The sequence below is a fragment of the Parasteatoda tepidariorum genome, chromosome X2, assembly GCF_043381705.1.
Source record: "Parasteatoda tepidariorum isolate YZ-2023 chromosome X2, CAS_Ptep_4.0, whole genome shotgun sequence".
Taxonomy (NCBI): Eukaryota; Metazoa; Arthropoda; class Arachnida; order Araneae; family Theridiidae; genus Parasteatoda; species Parasteatoda tepidariorum.
The window spans coordinates 39,230,051-39,249,232 of NC_092215.1; the positions used below are offsets into that span (position 1 = coordinate 39,230,051).

The 19,182-nt window shown below is 27.6% G+C and overlaps 1 protein-coding gene across 7 annotated transcripts in view; it reads left to right on the plus strand.

The window, feature by feature from the left end:
• Positions 1 to 6,120: 6,120 nt before the first annotated feature.
• Positions 6,121 to 19,182, plus strand: part of LOC107442615 (gamma-aminobutyric acid receptor subunit beta-like) — a 299,717-nt gene continuing 286,655 nt past the window's right edge. For 3 of the 7 annotated variants that reach the window (XM_016056221.3, XM_016056223.3, XM_071188357.1), the window contains exon 1: positions 6,182 to 6,536. In XM_016056221.3, the coding sequence (XP_015911707.1) occupies positions 6,445 to 6,536 (92 nt within the window). In that variant the 5' untranslated portion in view covers positions 6,182 to 6,444. Of the gene's footprint in view, positions 6,537 to 19,182 lie in introns of all 7 variants that reach the window. The other 4 variants (XM_016056222.3, XM_071188359.1, XM_071188360.1 and 1 more) reach the window with 4 other exon arrangements.

The following is a 19,182-nucleotide window of genomic DNA, read 5'->3' on the forward strand; positions in this document are numbered from 1 at the left end:
TTTTTAGTCTCTCGAATTTTTTATATATATATATATATATATATGAAATTTTAATTCGAGAGTGGAAGCTAATAATACGAAATTTTCAACTTCTTTATATCGAACTTGATAGCAATTGATTGTTATTTTTTGTTATTTTTGTTATTTTATTGTTCTCGACGTGTGTACGAACTATGTACCATCTCGATTTATAATAAAAAAGCGAAATAATGAGTTTCTGAGTATGATTATGGTGAATTATTTTTTTACCAACAATATTTAATTAAATTTGGAAAACAATAATTTTTTAACAGTAGTAGCATGTTTATAAGTTAAATATTTCTGATTTTAAGAACTTTCGCAATTTTGCAATTATAAGTATTGCTATTATAAGTATACTATATTTTTGAGAATGAACTATTTACCACCATTTAATTTTTTCTGGTTTCCTAACAAGTTTTGATATAATTTATCACTGCACAAATTTTATGAGAGTATTTTCAGGCAGCTCAACAAAAAAAAAGAAAAAAAAAAAAACGTGGTTTCAGAATTTTTTTTTCTAATTTCCATTTTTATTAACAAGACAGAAAGAGAGAGATATTTCCCTTGACTCATGCATTACGAAAGAAAAAAAATTATCGCAAACAATGGTTTAAAATTCTACCGATAAATTTAAAAGCTTAATAAAAGCAATTAAAAGGATAGAGCAGAGCATAAAGTGGCAAATCACGCGGAAGCATTGAAAGTAGCGATAAACGCAGAACCAAGCCAAAAGAAATTACAAATGTACTAGCAACAAAAAATATTTTATTAATTATGAGAAGAATTGTGAGAATTGACGTCTACTTACATCATTGCACAGTCAACAACGAAGTAAAAACAATTCCAAAAAAAGTGCGAATATACCAGGTGTACTTTTGATCTCTACTAAAACGACGACAATTTGCGTTCTGAGATTCTTCACTAGATTCAGAGCATTATTGTGTTCGTTCAACATACCGCCCCCATTCTTTGTGACCCCATATTCTTTGGTAAGTTTAAACCCTTTTGCACTATTTTATCCTTCCGATGAGTTTGTCGATTGAATCTTAGAAAACTCTTTATATATTTGCTCATAAGAAATTTTACAAATACTTTCTTTAAACTTAGATATAAAGCGACAGATATTGATAATATAGGGAGGAAAAAAAAACAGAAATGAGCAAGTTTTTCAAATTCTTACAAGTTTTTACACGTATTTTATATCCCTTTGAGATAAGTTGTCTACATGTGACATTGTCTCTTTGTGGTATTACTACGCTTACAGTGATAAGGAGTGATTTATGGTGAGAGCTATGTGCAATATATTCCTTCAGATAGCCAGCAGGAAATGAAATAATTTTATTAAAAGTTTTTTTTTCTTATTCTCTTATTTGCGTCAGTTATACTCCTGAAAATATCAGACGCGATAAACTTTTTGCGAGATTATAAACCTATTCTTCTATATTTAAGGTTTTTGCAAAGTATATTAGTCATTACTAGCAACAGAATAGAGTAACAGAATTTTAAAAGAGCTAGAATATTTAAAAAAATAAATTCTAACGGAATTTAAAAGAACATGAACTTTGCTAAGTGTAATAAAATTATTTATATGCAGTGATTTAGTTTTTTTTTAAATTTATAAAGATTTTATTATATTAACAAAAGCTACCAACTACTTCAGTTTTAAAAAAAATAATTTATTGAGTGGTAGACAAATAGTAACTAATAAATTAAGAACTTTTGGTAATTTTGTTTATGTTTTAAAAGCCTCACCGTGAGAGAGCTGGAACATAGAGGCGGTCCATATAAACATATCGTATAGCGGCGTTCCATATTTTCCATCATTTACAAATAGTAATGTGGAAAGTAACTTTGAATAAAATTTTCAAAAAAATAAAAAAGCACATTAAGCACATTAGTTACCACTGGAAGAAATTATCTCAAAAAGTGTAGGATAGATGTATTTGCTACCAGTCGGAAAAAAATAAGACTATGGAAATTGCGTAGTAATTGGAGGATACGTTAAAGTGTATAGTTTAGTTTGAATTGCACAGTAATATAACATTTTATATATTATCCTGAAGCACTTTTACATTTTCCAAAGTATAAAATTTGTTGTATGTAAGAAAATAAATTTCATAAGATATTTAAAATAATAGTAAAAAAGCCAGAATATATTAAAAAAATAATTCTAGCACAGCTTAACGCGTTCACGCCGGGAAAAGCGAAAATACTGATACGGGAAAAGAGAAAATACTGGTAGAAGAACTATTTCAATATTAGATAATATTCGGGAGGAGTTAATCTATTCTCAACAATAACAACTCACTGTAAGGAAATTTATCACGGCGAAGAAGCAATTCAATATAAAAATTGCATCCGTTAAAAACAATTGGTAATTATGGATTTTTATTATTCCCGAAAAAAAACTAAAAAGGGAAATTTATTGTTACCAGTTTTTACTTCGGTGCGCTGCCAAGATAAAACAATCTAGCGTGACCCACCGGTGGGTCACCCCGGCGTGAACGGAAGAACATGAACTTTACCATATCTGTTAAAATTACTTATAAGCAGTGATAGAAAAAAAAATATTTTAATTTTTGAAGATTTGATTACATTAGAAAAATATTTTCAGTGGTAGACAATTAGAAACTAATGAAATAAAACTTTTGTTAATTATGCCCCACATTTTAATCGCCTTACCATGAGAGAGCTATCATCATAATCATGCACCTGGGGCCGTTCGTAGCCTTTTTCCCCATTCGTCTTGAATCGTGATCTTTAAGGTGGTTCTTTCTGGTAATTGGAATGGCATGTCATAGCAACGCCTCCTATAACTGAGAGCCTCCACACGGTTTTTTATAGGTAGTCCGATCAGACCACTCTGAAGGATATCCGTACCTGCCAACTTTTACGCATTTGGTGGAAAATTTTATTTCTATATTTGAAGTGGTAGTAAAATGTATGCTTTCTATATATTCCTTACATTTATGAACTTAATTTATAATATTTTTGATCCACCACTATTTTTTAAAAAAATTAGACATATATATATTAATATGTAATGCTGTTGCAGTAATCCGCTTAAGCTTGTTCAAAATATGGCGAATGTTTCTGCCTAAAATTGTAATTTAAATTTCATTTTACTACCACTGGGGAAAATCATGCTTGGAAGGATTAAAAGTTGGCAGGAATGGATATCCATTTTCCGAACGAGTCATTTAATATAAAATTTAGTTAAAATAAGATAGTGGTAGCAAATATATGACTAAAAATTTTTTTATTTATGAATATTATTGGTTTGCCTTATTCACTTGTCAACCACTACAGATTCAATTCTCAAATATATAAGATGCATTTCTCTCAATTACTTTTATAAAAGGTTTTGGGTTCATGCGCACAACTGGTTCGCTTTTTAAACAGTCTGCGCGGACTACTTATAAAAGCCCGTGTGGAGGCTTTTTGATGTAGGAGGTAATGGTCATAGTGGCGCGTCATATAAGCCTTTGAATAATTTATATATAGTTATATGGAAAGTAGTAACTTTGAATCAAATTAGCAAAACAAAGAATTTTGATTTAAAGTTACTTTCCGCAACACTATATGTAAATTATTCAAAGGTTTATATGAAATCCCTCTTTGTTCCTGCTCTCTGAATGTAAGGCTTTGAAAACGTAGGCGAAATAAGCACATACTTGGTGCAAATGTAAAAAAAAAAATTCTCAGAAGGCGTGGAGGCGTGATAGTTGTATTTGCTACCAATAAAAAAATATTTTTTAAGACAACTAAAATTGCTCGGTAGTTGGGGGATATGGTATAGTGTACAGTTTAATTCAACTTGCATAATAATATAAATTTTTGTTTATTATTTTAAAACATATTTTGTGGAGTACAAAATCTGTTGTATGTGAGAAAATAAGTTTTATAAGATAATTTAAACAACAGTAAAAGTAAAACGTTCCATTCCGTCCTTTCTTAGAGGGATGGGATAGGTTAATAATCAATAATTCGCTTTTATTATGAAGGAGTATTAAAATTATTTTTAATAATTTCTGCAGTATCATTCTATACTGACCATTTCTTTTATTTTCCGAATATGACTTTCCCTATGTTAGTAAATTGTATGTTCACTTTTGTACAATTATCATAAATTATTTTTGACTTTCCGATTAGGAGTTTCCCACGTGGTTGTAAAACCCATTAGTTATCATAAATTTATATTTATCTTAATCTTACTTCTAAGCTACGTTGGACAAATATAATTTTAAATTAAATTTGAAAATAAAAAATATGATAAATTAAAAATAAATTTGCCCGTTATCTCCTTAACGTCTCTCCCCCTCTATTTTTCTAAGATACGTGAAATATGTTTTCGTTAAACGTCAGTAGTGATCTGTAAAATATGACTTTTTAATGTTTATGTCCTCTTCATTTATTATTAAATCAAAGCAGGAGGAAAGATATTTCTGCCCAATGCTGCTTATCAAAAAATTATTCAGAATATTTAAAAAATTAAATACCATATAAGGGAAACAAATTTTGTTCTATGGGAAAAGAAGGAATTATGCCCAATGCTGATTATTGAAAAAAATATTCAGAAGAAGCATATGAGGAAGCGGAATTTTTCCCCATATTAGGAAAAATGAGTTCGGTTCAATGCTGCTAATAATTTATTTTTCTCCAGAAATATAAAAATAAAAAACCATATGAGAAAACCAATGCTACTTATTAAAAATTATTGAGATAATTTAAAAATAGGAAAACCCATAAAAGGGAAAGGAATTCTGCCCAGTGCTGAAAGAAATTATTCAGGAAATCTTAATATAAAAACCAAGAGAATTATTTGCATTCACAATATACTCGTATATACATAATAGAAAACCATGTGAGGAAACGGAATTCTGCCCCAATGCTGCTTATTTAAAAATTATTCAGGAAATCTAAAAACAAAAACCAAGAGAATTATTTATATTCCGAATATACTCGTATATACATAATATAAGAAAACCATGTGAGAAAACGGAATTCTGCCCCAATGCTGCTTATTTAAAAATATTCAGGAAATCTAAAAATGAAAACCAGGAGAATTATTTATATTCATAATATACTCCTATATACATAATATAAGAAAACCATGTAAGGAAACGGAATTCTGACCCAATGCTGCTTATTTTTGAAAAATTATTCAGGAAATTTAAAAACAAAAACCAAGAGAATTATTTATATTCATAATATACTCTTATATTCATAATATACTCTTAAATACATAATATAAGAAAAACATGTGAGGAAACGGAATTCTGCCCCAATGCTGCTTATTTAAAAATTACTCAGGAAATCTAAAAATAAAGACCAAGAGAATTATTTATATTCACAATATACTCTTATATATATAATATAAGAAAACCATGTCAGGAAACGGAATTCTGCCCAAATGCTGTTTATTCAAAAATTATTCAGGAAATCTAAAAACAAAAACCAAGAGAATTATTTATATTCAGAATATACTCGTATATACATAGTATAAGAAAACAATGTGAGGAAACGGAATTCTACCCCAATGCTGCTTATTTAAAAAATATTGAGGAAATCTAAAAACAAAAACCAAGAGAATTATCTATATTCAGTATATACTCTTGTATACATAATATAAGAAAACCATGTGAGGAAACGGTATCCTGCCCCAATGCTGCTTATTTAAAAATTATTCAGAAAAAATCTAAAAATAAAAACCAAAAGAATTATTTATATACATAACATAATATTTTATTCTATTAAAATAATTCTATTAAAACATCTCAAACACTCCCATTAATTAATATATTTTTTTAGAAATTTGTAAAGGAGTTTTAAGAGATAAAGAGGAGCAAGAGCAATTGACAAAGACACGGAGAAGAACGAAACCTCCACCCTTAAATTCGAATCTCGCGCTCTTCTCTTTATTATGATAAAGGGGGCGTGGTTAAAGCGTTGTTCAGTAGCAAAGGTAGCATGCAAACGAATTGGAAGGGGGAAAGCATTGACAGTTAAGAAGCTTAGTTGAGAGAGCTGCGCTGGACTCTTACTCTCGAACTCCAGGATATCTCAGCTAGCAGTGCGGACTGCGGAAGACTGCGTGGTGTGAGTGCGCGCGGGTATTTTCAAATCGATTGGACTGGAGGACTGAGCAATCGGACAACTTAGGAGGCGCGCTGGTCGACCTGGAGCAAAGAGTCAGGAGCAGTTCAGAGAGATCGATCCAGTTCTCCCTGTTACCCCAGTTGATAGCAGACCTTCATCGGAATCTGGACTGGGGTAAAAGGCTAGCGAATGGGCGCGCTGCGGCATTACCTGGTCTAAGTTAGGAGAAGGAAAAGTTTGCACCGCGCGCGCCGGTCCACGAACTGGACCTTTAATTCTCAAGGCACATCAAGAGATTCGGACTTCATCCATGGCGTAGCTACAATGAAAGAGGGGATGATTGCTTCGTTGATGCTTTGTATTTTACTGTTCCTGGCCCCAGCTCTCAGAAATCAAGGGACTGTCGCCGCTTCTGGGTAAGATAATACTTCGTTCATAAACTTTTGGAACTTAACGGAGCGTGCGTTGCTTTTGAATAAAAGGCACACCCGTTAGGATATTTATTTTGATGTATATTTATTTACCATTTTTAATAGGGAGGTAAATAATGTGTATGAAGGCATGGGAACATTTTAATTACGACTAGCTTCTGTTTTATTTTTAAAAGTGTGGTTTGTTATTTATAAATATTAAAAAAATTTTATTTTGTGTTATTTAATGTTAAATGTTTATTAAATATTTGTAGTATTGGAAAAAACAAAAAAACAAAAATAAACACATCAAATATTGATTATATTGATTAAATTTAACGTACTTTCAATGGCAACATGTCTCATATTAAAAAAAAAATCTTTGCAATATTTACACAGTTATTAAACGGCAGTTTGTATTAAAAAAATGCAAGTTATAACTTTTATATTTCTTTTAACTTTTTTTAAAAAAAAAATACGAACCATTAAAATTAACCAGTAAGTTTGTAATCCAGAAAATTTTAAATTTTTAACAAAAAATTTTTCATTCTTAAAGATGCTTTATTTATATACATTAGTTTAAATGTGTATTCTATTATGTAATGCAACTTAATTTCCTTGTTTTTTAAAAAAAAAAAATTAAAGTATTTTATTAGGATTTATAAGTTATGCGCAAAATTAAAAACAATTTTGAACGTTATTTCTACCAAATTTTGAGCCATTTTTCATCATGTTTAAAAATTATAATATCCATTATTTTATTTATAAATTTTTTTAAATATATATTTTTAAAAGTAGCAAAATGAAAGTAATCCTGAAATACTTACGGCAATACCATTTTCCTTGTTTTTTTTTTATTTTTTTCAAATATTACTTTCTCCTGGAAAATTCAATAAAAATATCTGGTTAAAAATTATTAGTTTGAAGAAAAAATACAGTAGTCATAAAATTTACTTTTAATTTTAAAACAAAATATTTATTAATTTCAAAACCGAAAAAAAAAAAAAAAAAAGCTGTCAATTTAAGAAAGCCCGCTTTAATAAAAAAGATAGAATGTTTGCTGTAAAAGTGGTTTCTCCTTTTATCTAGTCTAGTGGAAGGAAAGCTGAACGTTCGTTGAAGTAGGGGGAAAGCTCCACTTACGCGTATAAATACCAAAAACGCGGATATTCAGATAATCGCTTTTCCCTACTAATCCCAATGTTGACTAAAATTTAATTAATGTTATAAAAATGATGAAATAACCTCAAAATTTAATATTTAACTTAAGCGGTTTAAAGTAAATTATGACACAAAACAGTAACTTTCTTTCAGTTAGCTCAATAATAGAGAGACCATTTATACGTATACGACAAAACGCTTAAAATCATAATGATTCTAACGATATTTTTTATTCTTATTTCAGTTTTTATTTTAATCTTTGATGTAATTTGTCTCTTTGTCCCATAAGTTCGGAAATTAAAAATATAGTATGTTACATTGATCGTACGTTTAGATACTGGTAAAACAGCGATGAAAACATTCAAAAGGTAAGTTATCAAATAAACATTTTTATAAGACTTACTATGAGGCATCTATGAGGAAAAGGTTTGTTAAAGGTAAGTAAACAAACATTATTTAGAAAATTATATTACGTTTAAAAGATATCACGTAAGAAAATATACAGCAGTTTTTGATTTGCAGTTAATTTTGTTTCTCTTACTTTGATATCTTTTAATAGTCAAATTATTATTTAATGGGACAAATTAAAAATTTTCAAGAAAGAAATTTAAAAAAAACTTTTAAAGTACCTTTTTGTTCGATAAAAAATTAAACTTGCCTTCTTTGTTATTCGTTTATAATACTAAATTTAGCCAAATTTATTTCATGACTTTCATCTAGCCTATTTTGAAAAATAGGCAGAACACTTCTTACTGAAAAAAAAAACTATCAGCAATGAGTTTTAAATTGGTAGGAAGATCCTGTCTATTTCCTTAAATAAAGTTTTTTTATCGTACAGGAAATGTAATGTTCAAAAACGTATTGCTTTTTGTTTTTAAAATTAAAAAATATTTCATACTTTGACTGCTTTATTTACAATATTGCATTATCCCATATATGTCTAAATCACATTTGTTTAATAATAATTTACATGATAATATTAAATTCTGTAAAATAAACTAGATAAATCATGACACATAATCATAAAATCATGACGCAACATATTTTGCATGAAAAAATACATTCAATGTAGAGAGAAGTAAAAAATCATGAAACTATTAAAATCATAAACCTGTACACAATTTTACTAATTAATATATGAATGAACAAATTAACACTTTGAAGCTTGTCATTCGAATGTTTTTCAAGTAAAAAGTAAAAATATTAAAAGTCTCAATTTTCTAGAAATGCTTAAAACGCGCTGCTATTATATATTTAAAAATATATTTAAAAACAAGGATTACTAAACTGTTTTAAGAAGAAAAATTAATTAAATTTTTTTTCAAAACCACATCTTGAAGATGGCGCTAAGAATTAAAGTATATAAAATCTAATTTTCAACGTATGATTGATATTTGTGGTAACAAAACATCTATCACACACTTCATTTTTAAAATAATTTTTATTAGAATATTCTATATGTCTCGTTTAGAGTATTTTTTTAATTATTATAAACTTTGCTGACATTCTAAACCTCGAACTTAAAAATAGTGCTGTTATTAAATAAAAGAGCATATTAAATAATAAATATAAGGGTAAGGAACATTAATAAAAGAAAAGCTGATATAAGATAATCCATCCTTATCTCTTTGATAATTTATTAATATGTAATGTTTCATTTCTCAAAAAGTTGCAATTATATATTTTAGGATTTGGGTGTATAAATTGCCCAATTTAGTATATCTTGTTATTATTGTAATGAGTGTGAGTACATATCACAGACATTGAAGCACAAAGCAAATAGAATTTTTCTCCTCTGAATATTAATCTATAGTCAATGAAATATGAAATTCAATGAAATATGAGTCAATTGATACTGATTCAGGATACTAAGTAAAATAAGTATCCTTTATCAAGAAGAAAAAACTTTTTAAATTTAAAAAGATTTTCAAATTTCAAGAAAACAGAACACCTAAGAGCATACATCTGTTTATGTTATCCGTCTGTTATACATGTCTGGTCTGGACTTTTAAAGAAAAACATCTAAACAAGACATACATCTTACAGGTGCATTGCTTTCTAAAGTATCTGATTTTCATTGTACTGATTTTAGATATATTTGGGAATAAAAACGTCAACGAAAAATAACAAAATAAACAAAAATTGAAATTTTAAGGAAAAGTTTTCTAGGCGAGTTAAAGTAGAGAGTAAAATAAGTAACTCTTTTTTTGCGTAGAAACCTTGTTTGTCATTGCAGATTATGTTGAAATGATTCAATAGAACAACGTATTCAATTAAAAAAAAATAACCATTATTTTTAATAACCTTTTCAGCTCAATAGTTTACCATTATATTTTTTAACGATTTAAACATTTAATTTAATTTTTAAATTTATCTAATATGCGGTTTCAGCCATATATGAGTCATATTAAATTTCTCAATGGACACTATTCCCTAATTTATTGCGTAAATTTTTTTTCTACTTTAAAATATAAACGCGTGAATGTTTCAAATGTAAGGAAATAAATGTGCTTAAACACAAAGCTGTCAGAATAAATTATTATTTTTGAACTTTAATACTTAAGAGCTCTGTGTATGAAGTTAAAGCACTATTATTCAAGGAAGTTTTCTTTTTTTAATAACTTTACTTGACAATAGAATATTGAAATAGAAGTGATAGAAGATTATAAAGTAGTATTTGTGTATCATACTTACTATATTTTAATTTGAAAAATGAATTTCTTAGCTTACTAAACGTTTTCTTTTATTTGTTTCCTTTAAAAATGAAAATATATCTATATTTTAGGAAGTATGAAAGAAATATTTTTTTATGTCTCAAGCTGTCATCTTAACACTTTTCCCACTAACTGTTTTGCAGAATCTTCTACCTACTACTATGTATTTTATTTTTTGACAAAAAAGTACAAATAGATGATCTTTGAAAACCCATGAAAAATATTCAGAGTTAGTTGTCAGGGTTGATAATGTAAACCTTACAAAAGGTCAAAAAAATTAGCAGGTATCTATAAATGATCCGGTGAATTTCTCAAATACAAAATTAATTTCAGCAAAAACGGTGCAGGAAAGGAAATCATTTGGAAAAAAAATGTCTCTCATACAGATGTGTATTTTAATTTTTTTTCTGAAATGAGGGCAAATGTCAAATTTTGTTACTTTTAGAGTTCTATTACACTGAGAAAAAATTTTGGTAAAATTACCGTACTGTGTAGTCATGATATTTTTGATAAAACTAATAATAAAAACACAATTTTGGTAGTTAAAACCGAATTACACGGTATTTAGCCAGGCAAATTTTTCATTCATATAGTAACTCATAAGGAAAAGTCTGGTTTTCAAAACTATAGTTCTTATTACCCCAAATTTAGTTACAAATACAAAACTGAAAAGCATATTCAACCGAATATAATGTTTTTATCAATTTATCAAATTTTAAAATTATCAATTTCAATCACATATTATTAAACCAACTTTTCTTTTAATTTTATGAAAATTATTACCAAAGTGTTTTGGTGAGAAATTTATGAGCTTTTCGGTGTTTCAATAGAGGAAAGAAACACGGTAAATTTTATCATGTGCTGTTAGTTTTCACCATGCGTTTTTTACAGTGTATTATGTTGCATCATATAGCGAGTAAAGATATATGTTATATCACATTGCTTTATATCAAATCCTTTATTATTTAAATTCTAAACTATTTAACAAAAATTACTATATTAATTTATTTATATCCATTGCAAAAATTTACTATTCTCTTCTTTGACTCCTTCAAAGTAATCAAATATTTTAACTTGAATTTATTCAAGTAGATATTAATATTTCAAAGAAATCATTCCTTTTATAAATAACACTAGGGGACAATTTCGTTTGCTCCATTTATGTAACTTCCTTGATCTTCCAACAACTTGTAATTCCTAATTCAACTGCCGAGATTCCAAATCTGAAATTTGATTTGTTCCCAGAGTTACACATTTTTTTTCATCTTCAAAATGGTATCTTTAGTTTTGTATAAGTATAAAAACATATGAAGGACGTACTGGTTTATACATATCATATTTCTCTGTTCCTTTAAGGAAACCTAACAAATATTTTAAAAAAACATATGATTTTAGCATATCGTATCATAAACTGAAAGCTAATATCGCTTTTTCCAACTCCGCCCAACGTAACAGTGAAGTGAGAACGCTTAGTAGCAATTCAAGTGAAAATTAAAATGAATTAGTTCGGAGTATATTATGGATAAACAGAATAAAAGCTGCCGCGTGTTGGGAGAATCCGATAGCACATTTAAAATCAGCGGTGAAAGAGTAAGTAAGAACTGTTAAAATATTTCATTGAACAGAAAACAAATAAAACCATCTACCATCGCAGAATCATTTTAATGTGAAATAAGAGAGTAGAAGTAGTTAAAGACCATAAAAACATCTTGTTCTGCAAAAATCTTGAACTCTCCCAGAATTTCAATCTCTTACAAAATTGTACTGAATGTTTTTTTCTGTTAACCATTTTTTCTCATGGGATGATTCACTAAAATGAATTTTTTTATGCAGAAGAGTCAGAAGTACAAAGTTTTAAAAATAGCCAAAACCATTTCATTAAATTCAACCAATTGTTTCAATTAAATCACTATCATCCAAGGGATCGATTATAAAACGTATAGGTACCAGCTTATTCATACAATATTTTTATGTACTTAATCATATACAACAATATTATTATATATACTTAAAGTGGTATGAAAATATAAGCACCCTGCTTATTTCTTTAATTTAAAATTTTAATTAAAAAGATTTTATACACTACTGAATATAAATAAACTAAAAATATGCATAAAATTATGTTAGTCTTACGATGATTCATTTTAACTCGTACAAACTAAAAATATATACCACAAATGACTGTAGTAATGTTGAAACTTTACTACTATTAAAAAAATCATCCTCAAATTGATTAAAAGTTAGCAGGCATGAATTTCAAAAATTATGATAAAGTGTTGAGACATTAAAATTTGTGAAATTCCAAAATCTATTTTACAATTTTTGCAGATAATGCATTTTTTCGCTGATTTGAATGCAAATATATTTAATGCGTTCCAACTTCATATTTAAATAGCACGTTACTTTCCACAGAATATCATTTCAAATCACAAATATCATTTAAAGCATTTTGTGAGTAATGATTTTCTTATCCCTCATAAATTAAAAATCAATCTGAAAATTAAATATGAATAAATATGAAATAGTCCCTATAGTTTGAATATGTATTTAAGAGTATTTCCTTTATAAAAAAATATTCCTGTCCTATTTCTGGCATAATAGCTCAATTATTTTTTTCTTTATGCTTCTTAAAGATAGGATAAATTTTTTATTATTTATTGTTAGTTGTCACATAATTTATTATCATTTAACACTAGAAGCGCCCTAGGGATCATTTTGATTGTTTTTTGCTATTCCCTTTATTATTTTTGACGAAACACGTGAGCTTCGAAGCTCATAATTTTTTACGTTTCCTAAATTGTTTCTAAGTATACTACATCGAAATTTAATGCTTTTCCGTTGATTAATAAGGTAAATAATCATTTGCCTGAACAAAAAAAGTCAAAAGGGGTCATTGTGCCCCCATAAGAAAAACGTTCATTTCTGAAGTTTTAAGTCTTTTTTTTTCCTTTTGTGGAACTGCAAACTTTATGAAGATTAATTGCAGAACAGAAATAATGATCAGCCGTGTTAAAGAATATGAGGCGTAACAGTTTTGGGGAACTTATATTGCATCTTAGATTCGATTACGACAATAGCTTACTTTACTAAGGTACTTTCCTATTGAATTATAAGTTCGTTATTGTGTCTAAAAGAAACCATAAACACGCTGATTATAAGCAGTCGCATTTTTTATAATGCTGGACATGATAATAATGAAACAGTTATTGTCAGAGTTGGTGAACAGTTATTCTCAGAGTTGGTGAACAGTTATTGTCAGAGTTGGGGAACAGTTATTGTCAGAGTTGGGGAGCAGCTATTGTCTAGTAAATAATAATGAATATTTATTGTATTTATTGTAAGTTCAAGCCACATAACTTTAATTTCAACTGATATAAAGATCAAAATATATTTTTTCGAATGTCAATTTCTATTTGTGTAAGTTGAAAAATGGACAAAAAGTAGCGACCAGGAAAAAGCAAAAATACTCTAATTTGGAACCACATTTAAACTTCAAGAGCAGCGAAATTATTGCTTTTGCTTCAGTAAAACTTATACAAGTATTTTTTCGTAAAAAAAAAACATTACATTACAGGATACTACAATTGAAAAAAGGAAACTTTCCTCCAAATTTCCTTTTTTTTTTCGTTGTCGTAACATGCAAAAGAAAAAAAAATACCATAATTCTGAATAGTATTCATGTGAACGTGCTTGAGAACGATGACACATAGTAAAAAACAAGCACTTTCACATTACAACAATAGTAAGGATTTTGACGTAACAGACAGGATGCTACGAAATTATTCCACAAGTGGTGAAACTTACAGATACTTTGCATTAATTTACAAAGTTTGTGATATTGCTGCTCTCAATGCTTTAATCCTTTGTCACCCCAATAACTGATTACGAATTCATTCCAGTGTATGTTGAAGAACTGCAAAATAGTACATTAGGCATCAGATAGTCCCTAACTGACAAAATCCAGTCCCTAAAATCTAAGAAACATGTCTTTTAGCATCGCAAGGCACATAATAAAGCGAACCCTAGATATGAAAAATACTAGAAAACAGTTTGTTGATGTTTTGGTTGTCGCTTTCCTATCACGCCGATATGCTGTACACGATTATACTAATAGTGATGGAGCATAGCATTTTAAAACACGTTGTGTACTAATGTGCATTTTTTATTTTCATGTCTTTTTTTTCATTTTCGTATTATTTATATTCTTGCGAAATAATAATCTGTAATACAATATTACATTATAATTTAATATTGTCATTGCATAAATAAAAAAAAATATCATAATTTCAAACCTCTAAAAACTTTTACATGTTGTATTTTCAGCAATATTCCTCATTTAAAAAATGATTTACTTTGAAATAACATCAATTTCTTATAAGGGTCAAGTTGTCCCCAAAAGGATGTTTTAGGTAGTCCAAAATCCGGCTGTTCCTGTGTAAATTACGTCCTTGAGCAAGTGAATACTTAATGTTTAAATGAAGAAGTTTCTGAAGTTAGATTAGAGAACTAAGGAATACTATACCTTTAATATAATTATTTTTCATGAATATCTTCAGCCCGTCAGTCCCATACATCACACAAATGTAAATAAAAAATACATATATACATCATATGTTAAATATAAAACCATGTTATAAAATATCAGAAATAGTTTAATAATGAAATCTCAGAGATATTTGATGGTCAACCAAAATTAAAATATTTCCAGATTACGTATAACAATAATTCTAAGGATCATATAATATTTCATGTGAAAATTTGTAAATCATTTTAACTTAATGGCGGTGTTTTTATTTGAAGGGAATAATTTTAAAGTATATTTATAAAATGAATGAAACTGTTCACGCCGATGCATACATAATAGAAATTTTTCGTGTTTCATAAAATTTTTCTGATGCAATTTCGCTTGAATTCTTCGCGAATTCGGAAAAAGAAACGAGATCAAATTAAAATGGATAGAAAACTTCTGATGAAAATTGTCAAAAACACTTCTTTGAACATATGAATATTTCTACAGTACGTGCAAAATTTAATCTTGAAGAAATCAATCTAAAGAAAGGTAATACCAGTATCTCGAGTCTTCCAGTTTCTACCTGAAGTTTTACTTTAATATTTAATTTTACAACGACAGTTTTTCTTTTTCAGGAATACTTTTTTCTAATGTAAGTCTGGAGACAAAAATCCGCAATAACGAAATAGTTTCTGGAGATCGTATGTCTGCAGAAAAAAAAATGTTTAGAAATCCTTTGTTTACATAAATTATTTTGTTTATTCTTACGATTTTGTCTCGTTTTTTACGTATTTTTTGGAATTGCTTTCAATTATCTACTAATTTGGATTTCTGAATTTGAAAATTATTCAAGAAATAGTATAAAAATATATCTTTGAAAAAATATAGTATTTTCAAAAAATATATAATATTTCGCACGAAAATGTAATTTTTTCGTGAAAGATGTACACTGAAATATTTAATACAAAAGGCAAAAACTTCAGTGAATATTCTATTACAACACTGCAGAAACTTCCTGATCAAACTACGGTAAAAATTACTGGCACCCTGATTGTAGCATTTGTGAAGTCCATTTTACTGTTAAGTCCGCTTTCACCATGAAATTTTATACTGTAATTTTTACAGTACTATTCATTTAATCACAGTAATTAAATGATTTTACAGTAAATATTATCGTACATCAGATACATATATATGTAACATTTTACGGTAAAAAAAGATTTTACAGTAAGAAGAACTGTCACCCTGAGTGTTATACTTTTTACCGAAATTTGAGCCTGAAAATTTGTAAACTAGAAAAAATTTATAAAATGAATTTATTAATTTGAAGATCATGGATTAAACATGGCATAATTTCAATATTATTCAATAAATTAATGAAAAGTATAACAAATACGCATTTTAATAGATTTATACAGTGCGAAAACGAAACATATTTACTAATAAATGCGATAGGTACTTTAACATTAAATTCATTATATATATTTTTGATAATGCCGACAATTTGAAGATATGATTCGTCTCGCTCTGAAATGTCTTTCAAATACACACATACAGTCAGCGCAATTAATTACTATAAAACATTCAGATTCTAATCTGGAAAATAAATTATTTTTTTCAACCATAATCAATTTCGCTTTGCGTATTGCAGGTATTAAAATTTCAAGTTATAGATTGAACTAAATTATCTTAAACTGATGTAAAAATGTGCATACCTTAAAATTAAAAAAAATTTCGATAATTTTTATGAAAAATAATAAATAATAACTAATAGTAATTAATTTCTTATCTTTACTGCGTGGAATTGATGAATAAAGGAATTTTATAACTGTGCTCAAAAAGTTTTCAATTCACATTAAATGTTCCTGACGTAAGGCAGTACAAAGCAAAACAAGGCAAAAGGCAAGATTTACATTAATGGTCCGAAATTTCAACCGCTTTCTTTACTATCGAGTTCTTTACTATTTACTTTCTTTACTATTTATTCACTATCTCTCTATTGGGACCTTGTTTCCCACATTTTTGCTATCCCGCATATTTTGAGAGAGAGAAATCATAATCCGCTGAAACAAGGGTATGTTAATTCCAAGAAAGCACGTTTTTGTGTCTGATTTCGTAACTTAAAATATCATCTGCATTTAATAATTAGCATATATATGGAGTCATCCTCCTCTAACAATAAGATTGTATCCTAATATCTCATTAGGAATCCTAGGATTGTATCCTAGTATCTCATCTACTTAGAAAGTTATTCAGGGAGATACATTTATTTTTTTGAGCACAGTATTTACATCTTAGGAAAGAAATTTAACTCCTTAAGAACAAAACAATTACAATAACTTCAAAAATTAAGCAGAATTATAATTGTATTTCAATTGTAAAATAAATTACATCGCCCAGAATTTGCTCAAAATGATAGATTTCCTGTAAATACTTATAATGCGAAATGGCTAATACTTTTAAAATCAAACGGTAAAATGGATTTTACGGATGATGTACCGTAATTTGACTCTAAATATTTTACAGATCTTATTACTTAATATTACAGATCTGGTTTTAATACTTATAGAACAGATGTAGAAATAATTTCAGACAACACATTTTGTCTCAAATTCTTTCAATTAAGATGTCTCTTTACTGTAGTAATAGAAAGAAACTGGATTAAAATATTAATTTTTCTTTTCTAGTATTAGAGTCAATCTTTTATATACCGAATTTGTATTACAAGAAGTTGATTAAACAGGCTATAAAACTAATTTAAAAATATAATGAATTTATTACGAAAAATACTTCTACACAACTTGTTTTTTCATGACTTTTTACATGATATTTTATTCCATTTTACCTTTAATTGAATAAAAAATACACTTGTATTGGGCTATGTTAAAAATAATCAATTCATGAAACAGAAAATTCTACAATTCCAATAAAACATGAGGCTAGAAGCAGAACAGAAAATAAATATTTAAGCTGACTGATTAAACAAGACTACTTTCATCTAAATTCGAGAAAGATTTGGAGTTCTTAATGAAACAGGATGAATATAGCCCAAAGCTATGGAAATAAATTCAATGGAACATTTTAACCTCGTTTTTATTGGATACTGATTTAATTAACTTTATCAAATTTTAAAAACTGAGACGAGAATATCTTGAATAAAATTAAATGCTTGTTTGCCAAGATGTGATTAACAAAGTAATTCTAATAACCTTAATCAAGTTTTTTTGTCTATTTTTTTATTCATAAGTAAAAAGCTAACTGCAATTTAAGCTTTATAAGACGTGTTGAACTAGATATTGATATGTTTTATCATAATATGACAAAACGAACTTTTTAATAATTTATAAAATTACAGTTATAATTAAAGCAGTATTTTTTCAAAATGAAAAGAAGTGTTATCAAAACTACCAGAATATAGTAAAATTTACAGTCTTTTTGTCTCTACAGGAACATCAAATGAGCTTGAGTATTTCTACGAAGGCTTTTTGTCAACGATTTTGATGAAATTAGAAATAAAATATGGTTTTAGAACATGCGGTAATTTTATCTTGATAACTTAGAGCATCGCATAAAATTCATTTATTTGATTAAATATACTTTTAATTTCTGTATTTTCTTACTAATGGAGTGATAATAAAGACTACCAGAATTCTCAATAAGCCGTTACCATATGAACGGAAAAATTACCACATGAATGGTTTAAATATCATATATCTTGGTTTTATTAACCAAGATGTCTTTACCTTATAGTGTGGTAATTTACCAGAATTTTGTTTCTCCATGTGAAATTGAAAAAATTTGGTTCTAATTGAATTTGGTTACAATTGAAAAGAATATGATACTTTTTCTATAATTTATTTTTTTCAATAAAATTCTGCTTAAAAAAAATTATGAATATTACTATAACAATTAGTAACCCATATATTCCATTGCGTAACCTTTCGAATAATTTTAGCTAATTGTTATGAATAAAAATTATTTATTGCTTTTTCATTAGGAATTAAATTTCACAATAGTTATTCTGCTCTTTTAATGAGATTGATATTTTCAATTGCATACATCAAGTGCGTAGATGAATGACAAAAACTTTTCTGAAGGCAAAAGTTAGAAAATCATTTATATCTATTTCTTATCCTAACTCTAATACAAGTGACAATTATAATCCTCAAAAAAAATGAAAGGAAAAAAATCTTTGTATTATAAAAAAATAGAAAAAAGGAAACCTTATTTTCTTTTCCTTAAGAGAGGATCTGGTTAACCACAAACT